Consider the following 9301-nt stretch of genomic DNA (forward strand, 5'->3'; position numbering starts at 1 on the left):
GTAGGGGGAGATTTGCATCACGTGGCCGTGGTAATGGTCGTGGATGGCAGGACAGGTCACCACAACAGAATTTTCAGCCTACATATGGTGCTAGAGGTGGTCGCGTGGATATACCCCTCAGAGAGGTAGAGGTAATCCTCGTGGTAGAGGACGTTGGCAAGGCCAACAAACATCTATACAAAATGTGGAATGCCATTACTGTGGGAAATTTGGTCATATGGCACGTGATTGTTTTCGCAACAAACAAAATGATTTGAGAGGGGATAGAGCACAACATGGTGGACATTATGCACAACATAATGGACATTATGCACAACATGGTGGAAATTATGCAAGTGGTGGAAATTATGCATCAAGCAGTAATGATGGTGGCAGCGCAAATCACTTGTTTGCCATGAAACATGTTGTGGGATCTATGATGACAAATGGTGAAAGTGATGACACTTGGTATATGGACTCTGGAGCATCAAACCATATGACTTGTCATGGCGAATGGTTTGAGCATATGAAGCCTATGGATGTGAGGCTATGTGGAGACAGGAGATGATACCCAACATGCTATCACACATGTTGAAAGTGTACCATTGGTTATGCACAATGGTGAAACAAAGTCTATGGCAGATGTCTTGTATGTGCCTTCTATTACAAAAAGTTTGGCCTCAGTTGGTCAAATGGTGGAACAGAGTTTACAGGTTCGTTTCAACGAGCATGGTTGCTTCGTTGAGGATTTCAAAAATGGATGTAGAGTCATTGCCAAAGGCAAGAAAGAAGGCAAGTTATTTAAGTTGGATGCTGGGATTCCTGAGTTGAAATCAGCCATGTTCTCTAAAAGCCAAAATGTGGTACTACAGGACATTGACATGTGGCATAAAAGGATTGGACATGTGAACATACAAAGGTTAAAGAACATGCAGGCAAGAGGCATTGTTAGTGGGCTGCCTAGATTCAAGTATGATGGGAATATGCATGTTTGTGATGCCTGCCAGTTTGGAAAGCAGGCGAGGTTGCCGTTTCCTAAAGAAGGCAACATGAGTAGCAGGCCACTTGAGATAGTTCATAGCGATGTATGGGGTCCTGCACAAAACCCATCCACATGCGCGGACCAATCACATAGAGGTCCACTATCATTTTGTCAGAGAGAAAGTGTTGGATGGTACAGTGGATTTGCAGTATGTGAAGACTGAAGAGCAGGTGGCCGACATCTTTACAAAGCCACTTAGCAGGGAGAAGTTTGAGTACTTCCGTACTATGTTGGGAGTACGTGGGATGAGCTTGAGGGGGAGTGTTGAGAGCTTTGATAGCCCACATCTTCATCTATGGCAGTACGTCATGAGCTTGAGAGGGGCTGTTGAGATTCAAGCTCGATGTCAGCTTGTGCCAGCTGCGCTATGTGCTGGCATGTTAGGTAGGAACATGTGTGAGACATAAATGACCGCATCCAGTTGGTCATAGTGTGTGGACATTAGCTAGGGTTAGCTGTGTGTGGACACAACACATAGTGTGTGTTGTGTATTATGAATATGGCTTTATGCATTGTGTGAGAAGTGAGATGGCTTCCCTCTATGGTTAGGGTTTGCAATATACATTAGGGTTTGCTCCTGTTGTGTGTGTGTCTCCTCTCCCTCTACCTGTTTTTCATCACGGAGAACAAGCGAGGCCCATAGTAGTAAAGATGTTGGTTTTCATATTTCTGTATTTGGAAGGTGTACATGAATGAACTTGGTTTTATTTTCAGTTTGAACCAATAACCCCAATGTAGAGGATGGGATGTTGGTTTTCACATTTCTGTATTTGGAAGGTGTACGTGAATGAACTTGGTTTTATTTTCAGTTTGAACCAATAACCCCAATGTAGAGGATGTGATGTTGACATATGTTTATGTGTTCACTCTTGCTGAAGTAATTATGTCATGTTGCTCTCTCTAACTTGCTTTGCTCCTCTCTCTTCATGGAAGGGGCTTGGAATTTCTGTAATTGGAAGATGTACATTAAAAAACTAGGTTTTATTCTCAGTTCAAACCAATAATCTCAATTGTAGGCCCTCTCTATCTTGGGGGAGGGGGGAGTCTTTCTAGAATCCGTTCACACGATTCCCAAAAAGCACTCACTCGCCCAAAAAATGTCCCTTGAATGCTCCCTTTAGGCAATGCATGTGGCCTGTTGTTGTTCATAATAAAGCAATTACCTTCTTTACTTCTTTGGGCCTCTATTCAAATCAATAGCCATGGGGCCTTTGAAAGAGAGATGGATCCATCATTATTTGACACTAGCAAAAAGGACTACATTTGTATGATCTTTATCTCTTAAAGATCATCATGAGCAACCTTCCCATCTCAAGCTCCAGTTAGTTGCTCCCATAAGGTTTATCATATGCTCTTGACTATTTGCAATGGGTCAAGTAGGTTGTTGAATAGAAGTTCCCTCCAATAGGAGAGTTGATGTAGATTAAGAGTTGCTTCATCATCCCAAGAAATGGGGTCTCCCCCAACATCTTCCAAGCATTGTATTGCTCATGTGTAGACGAAGTTTGTGGGGAATAACTAGGTTTCCCCCACGCATCAGATGACCTTCTTTGCTGGAAGCTCACGGTAGGCCTTCCATGAAAATAATAAACATGAGAAGAATACTCAAAGCTCAAAATAGATGAAAGCTTATGCAAGTGACACAAGAATGGGTTAAATTTCCCCCACCATGAGAGTGGCTCACGTCCTCTTCATGGTGTATTTAAATATATTTCCTTGTACAAAAAGCAAGAGCCAAAAATACATGTTGCCAAAAATATGGATCTCCACTTTGGGCTTGCATAAGCCTAAACACAAAAGTGTGAACACTCTAAGGTTCACTCATGAAATAGAACTAATGTATAACAAAATATTGCACACTAATGTGCACATAAAATATCATTGCCATTGTCGATTATAAATAATCGCCATGAGCCATGCGTCAGTAAATTTTCGTTGATGCAAGCCCAGTGGATCCATGCACATCCCGCACACTAACCCTACCACCTGACATTCACAATATAAGCACAAATTATGTGACAAGTTAGAGGTGATCAGTCTCGCTTGCACATAAAATAAATATCCATCAAATAAATCCATAAATGCGAAATAATTCTAATAATTCCAACATTCCTCCCTGGTGAAAAGTAACAATCCACAAAAAATATCCATCACAAAAAATCTGATCCCATAATATCAACTACGTGAGCCACTCTCATGGTGGGGGAGATTTAACCCATTCTTGTGTCGAGTGCATAGGCTTTCATCTATTTTGATCTTTGAGTATTCTTCTCATGTTTATTTTTATGGAAGGCCTACCGTGAGCTTCCAGCACTTCTGGAGGATATCGCACATGACCTTGATAGACTATCTTGTTCAAGAGGTTGATTGATGTGCATTTAGTCAAAGCCACAAATGAAACATGTACGATATCCACTGGTGGCAAGACCCATATACTCCCCATACCCTGAGAAGTCATGCATGCTCCACATGAGTATACCTTGAATACTTCTAGATATCCTCCTCGCTCGCCTAGATATGTCTATTATAGGAGTCCCCTCCCACAATAAGAGCAATTCTACCATAAGCAGAGCCATTTAAATATCCATATTCTTCACTTCACCTTGTATTTTCTTGGTGCTAGCAATGCGAGCGATAGATGCCCCTTCATAATTATCAACCAAGGCGGGATGTTGTAATTAGCTAGTACCGCACGCTTCACACTCCAAGTGGTGGATCGTATGCCAAATGGATTTACATCATCATGATTGCAAGACCTAGTTGAATATTCCATGGCTGATCCTCGAACTTTGGCCATCTTTGCTCGGTGTGTTGCCAAGTCAGAGAATCTGGAATGTGCAGAGTGTCATCTATGAACCTCTTATTACTGGAGTGCCATGGCATGAGCTCTGTAATTTCTCTTGAGTGAGAATACACCTTTGTAATATAAATCCTTAGCCGCTTTTTGAATAAATATATAAAAGAAATTATACCTTTGTTCTTTAAAATAAAACTGTTTCGATTAATAATTTTAAATCTTTTCATAAGAGCCTATACTTTTTTGACTCAAAAAATTTAAATAATTTTAAGTTCTTTTATGAAAACAAAATTGTTTATATTTCTTTTCAAAAGTAAAAGTTCACAAGAACTTATGCTTTTCCAGATTGAAAAAATTAAAACAAATTTAAGTTCTTACGAAAAGAAATTGCTAAGATTTCTTTTGAAAAGTAAACATTCTTATGAAAACATAGAAAAAAAGAAGTTTGCTTAGTTTCTTCTAAGAAGAGGCCACAATTTTCTTTTGAGAAGAACTTTCACTTTTGAGAAACCTTGCTTGGGCTTGGCGGTTCTCTAAATTTTTGGATTAAATTTGAAAAGTCCCAGTTGGAATTTGGGGTGCTCTTTAAGAATCCTTGCCAAGGAAAAAACAATTTAATTATAAATCCTGACATTATACTACATTTTGATTTAAAAAATCTTAGATGGCTTTCAACGTTGTCTTTGTTTTTTACCGCTCCACTAAGTCGCACGCTCTTTTATGAGATCCAAGTGATGGGATTAATGCTGGTATTATCAATCCACCTCACAGATTTGAGGTCGAACCTCAACTAATTATTTTTTAAAAAGCCTGACCCGTGCATTGCCCGATGGAGGTACGACCTCGCTCGAGTAAGTTGACCACTATGGTCGTGTGCGTTTCATGAAACAAATGCAATTTGTGCTCCATTGCCCAAGTTTTCTGGTTTGGCTGAGTTTACTATTGTTGAACTGGACGGCCAAGATCTCTACCCGGGTCATTGCCTTGTTCAAATCCGTTGATCGCATTGTTTTAGTTTCTAAACGGCCGCATGTCATCGGCTGCTAACGTGTACTTTATGAAAAGCCAAAAAAAAAAAAAATTTGTCATGGAGTCAAGGACATGAGGGTCGGCACTTTATGAAAAAGGTACAAGGTGAGTTGTTAAGGTGTTTGAATGATTTGCCCAAGGTTATGGGTTCAAACCACCTAACCACCTCCCTCAATAATGCTACCTTGTAATATTGCCTGCAGCAGGTGTGTGTAGGGTCACGGGTGTGGTGTTTGTAAAAGGGTATGCGGGGTCTTGAGAGGAATCCTCTCATCAACTAGGAATTAGTTGCGCATTAAAATAATAAAAAAAGTTTAAGGCACTGTGGGTGGGTGCTTCATTTATGGCACTGTAGTGCTGAGGGTGGGGTGTCCCTTTATGCCTTAAATTTGAAGCCCCAAGGCAAGGTTTCATCAAAAAATAAAAATAAAAAAAAGCTTTAAGGCACTGTGGGTGGGTGCTTCATTTATGGCACCGTAGTGCTGAGGGTGGGGTGTCCCCTCATGCCTTAAATTTGAAGCCCAAGGCAAGGTTTCATCAAAAAATAAAAATAAAAAAAAGCTTTAAGGCACTGTGGGTGGGTGCTTCATTTATGGCACCGAAGTGCTGAGGGTGGGGTGTCCCCTCATGCCTTAAATTTGAAGCCCAAGGCACTGTGGGTGGGTGCTTCATTTATGGCACCGTCGTGCTGAGGGTGGGGTAAAAAAAAGCTTTAAGGCACTGTGGGTGGGTGCTTCATTTATGGCACCGTAGTGCTGAGGGTGGGGTGTCCCCTCATGCCTTAAATTTGAAGCCCAAGGCACTGTGGGTGGGTGCTTCATTTATGGCACCGTCGTGCTGAGGGTGGGGTGTCCCCTCATGCCTTAAATTTGAAGCCCAAGGCAAGGTTTCATCAAAAAATTTATGCAACTTTTCGCCTTTAACTTGGTCATTAAATATGCCACTTTCTTAACTATATTTAGGCTTTAAAAAAAACTCTCTTTATCATGTAAAGAAGTGCATGTATCTCTACAAAATGTATCGTGTAAAGACGTTCCTGTATGTCTACAAAATGCACATGCAATATCAATTGAAAATTTAAATGATAAACTTGGGACTCACTCTCCAAAAATTTAAATAAAGTATTTTTATAAAATAACATTGGTAGATAAATATTTTACACCACATATATGTGCACACACAAAAATACATGTGATACACAAACTTTGTTGCACACCTAATCAATATGAATAACATCATGAAAAACAACATGGTCTTCATCGTGAATAACAAAAGCTTTTGTGCATTATAGCAAGACACGAGTTTCAAAAAGGCTCTTACCCCATGTAGCACATTCCCCACATCTAGAGGAAGCTCCCACAGCCATGTCTGCTCCATTAATATATTTGATGCTTCTACAAGTTGCATACTACAGCTACTCTACGAATGCCTTAGGCATGATAGTGCGCTAGATAGAAATCCATGTGTGAATAGTCTATTTGGCTATAACGTTATTGGATACACTTAAATGTAAAAAGGGTTAAGAAAATAGAGATAATCATAGCTTCTTACTAAATCAAAGTGGAGGAATCCAATCATACCAATGAAAGGAGCTGGGGAAAAAGCATGTAAAAAGTTTTAAAATCGGGATACCCTACCAAATTCCTTAGTATATATATGTTTTTCAACATTTATTAGCAAGGTCGATAAGATGTAAATTTTGCAATAGAGAAACCGACACGTAATAGAGAAACCGACACATTCTCTCTCTTGCTTTCTCACTAGAGAGTGGAGACTCGAGTCCGAGAGACGTGGGGTGGTTTTTCTTTTATTCGTGGTTTCCAGGTTTTTTTTTTGGGTGTTTATAAATAATATGTATGCTTGCTTACAACTTACGCGTCACAAAAAACCCGTGCTCTGTGTAAGTCCTCTCCTTCCTTCCTTCCTCTCTCTCTCTCTCTCAATGCTTTAAGAACCCGCACCCTTATCCTTCTACTGTATTACATTTTTATTAAACAAAATCATTACTTAAATTTGTGTAATTTAGCTCCTAATTTACAATCGTGTAAATTCTATCGAGTGAGCTCGTAGTTTTGAGTAACGTAAATTAATGTGGTCGTGTTTGACCATGCAGAATTAATCCGGCTGCTCATCTCGCGCATTAATCATATTGATGTCCATGGACAATTCCTCTGCTTCTCAACCAGAATTAGTAGAGTCATCTGATAACTACGGTGATAAATATTCCTCTTTTCTAAACTGCTTGATTTTTTAAGGTGTGTGCTTCGTGAGTGCGCCAATGTATTAATTGTATACTAGTGCTTGCTTGATCAACTAGTAGAGCAAAACCTTCTTGCGGTTTCAAAGATAAGTCCAGCTTCAAAAAAAGAACAAGCTGAAATCACAACACTTGTCCAAATGTGGGAACACGATACTCTGGACAAGAATGAGAAACAGGTACTAATTTCTCATGTGCAAACCGGCTAGGATTTCACCTTGGCTTTGAGAAAACGGGCCAAAATTATATCAATTTAATTATAAAAACCCTAACTATGGTGCATGGGTTACATTTAAAGCTGCCTTTTTTTTTTGGAACAAAAAGGTTTTTTATATTACATAAATAACTTTCAGTCTAAAGAGTAGCTATTAACATATTCCAAATGGCTTAATTAAATTTGCAGGGAACGTGGTATGAATATAAGGGGAAAAAGATAGCTTGGAGACTCGATTGCCAAAAAAATGGAGCATTCAAAATAGATGGACTGTATTACTACGGATTTGCTGTGCAAGCTGGAAAAAATGTGTACTCAAATGTGCAAGTGCCTTATCTTTTCTTCTTAGGAAGAAATCGCATTCGAGAGGCATTTATAAAGAGCATGAACGAGCTCAAAACAGTTCGCATTCTTCTGCCGGATAAAGGGCAACCGCAACCACCTAAACAAGACGATCCTAAGGCTAGAAAGCCTGAAGTGGCAGAACTCAAATGGAGGATGCATGTAGTTGGAGGCTAGAATGAGAGTCCCTTTTACTCAAATGCTATTAAAATTGTTGAAAGCCAGCTATGGCAGGAAGTAGGCAATCAATAATTGGGGTGTATGAAAACACTCTTCATAAATATTTATGAAACACTGAAACTAAAAATAGAAAAAAATAGGCCTTTAAATCACATTTACTTTTGTCGATGTAAAAGCTCCATAATTTTGTAAAATAATGTTGAAGGTCTAAATATAAGAGGCATGTAGCCAAATAAGTTAATGATTTCATCCAAGTAGAGTTGGAAGTTACACAAACAAGAACACTGACAAGGTTCGACTTACTAGAAGATTAGTACTCAACCCCCGTGTTGCTGCCGTATGTAAAAGACATTAAGAAGGGAAACGCAGGAATGGAAGCCGGAATACAAAGGGTCAATCGAAGGGATTGTTTCCTCTTGTTTTTTAGAAATCCAGGATTTCTCTTTTCTCTCCTCTCATTGTGCCTTGGTTGTCCATGGTTTTAATATGTAATAGATAGAACGAGTTCACCAAAGAATATCATCAAGAATTGATTAAGTGGTGCAGCTATATATTTATACCCATGCATAAACTTATCCTTGAGAGAAATTTTTGAGACCATTTTTTTTGCTCTTAACTCATTGTATTGTAATGATTGTATGCACAACAACATGCGTAAATTTTTTTAAGGTAAAATTGTCTCAAATAAGAAAGCTTTATTTTTTTTTTAAAAAGAAAGCTTAACAAAAGCTTTGTATTTTGTGTGCGGGAGAGTGTTGAGCTTAACAAAAGCTTTGTATTTTGTGTGCGGGAGAGTGTTGTTGATACTTATGCAGAAACTATGCTAAAATTGGAGGGAAATTATCAAAACATAAGCAAAAGATGGAAACATTTGTAGTGATAACAATTTATTATGGCGTGTACTATGGTGTGCAGTTGATTGTAATACACAATATTATTATTTAATGAGCTCCCTATGATATTATTATTGTGCCCGTGTGTTTGTTGAGCTTGCCATGGTATATTGGTTGTGTGCTTGGAGCTTCCCATAGCTCACATATGGTGGTCTGAAAGTCCCCAATGACATTGAGAGTCTCTACACCCTCTTGAGGTGCATAGGATCATTCATTTTTGGTGCCGTTGCTAGGGATTATCTACTTGCCAAGCCCATTTACATCTTGCATGCATTAGGGTTACGGAATTAGAGCAGGAAAGAAGAGGGAAAGAGAGAAAAACATTGAAGAAAACCCACAAAAATCCATTCCATTTATATTATTTCTGTTAATCTTAGCTTAATTTTTTATTTTTCATGTTTTTCTGTTCAATCTTACATTTGCTAAGTCTAATTTGTTGTTTGGATTCATTCTTTGACTCTTTTTCATGTTTTGTTATTTCTCATTTCGTCATGTTATTTCCCCCTTTCACAAAATTAGTCATTTTGGGCTCGATTCTTAATATTACCCAAATTTTTCCACACCATTA

General features: G+C 38.9%; 1 protein-coding gene across 1 annotated transcript; it reads left to right on the forward strand.

Moving 5' to 3' along the window:
* The first annotated feature begins 6250 nt into the window (after nucleotides 1–6250).
* On the forward strand, nucleotides 6251–7992 carry LOC147640637 (uncharacterized). Its single transcript, XM_086813761.1, has 4 exons — nucleotides 6251–6747; nucleotides 6961–7060; nucleotides 7168–7283; nucleotides 7508–7992. Exons 2-4 carry the CDS (start codon nucleotides 7000–7002, stop codon nucleotides 7835–7837), a joined length of 507 nt encoding a protein of 168 aa, XP_086669887.1. The 5' UTR covers nucleotides 6251–6747; nucleotides 6961–6999; the 3' UTR covers nucleotides 7838–7992.
* The last annotated feature ends 1309 nt before the right edge of the window (nucleotides 7993–9301 follow it).

The sequence above is a fragment of the Cibotium barometz genome, chromosome 2 (genome assembly GCF_041138505.1).
Source record: "Cibotium barometz isolate CiBa-2024 chromosome 2, ASM4113850v1, whole genome shotgun sequence".
Lineage (NCBI taxonomy): Eukaryota > Viridiplantae > Streptophyta > Polypodiopsida > Cyatheales > Cibotiaceae > Cibotium > Cibotium barometz.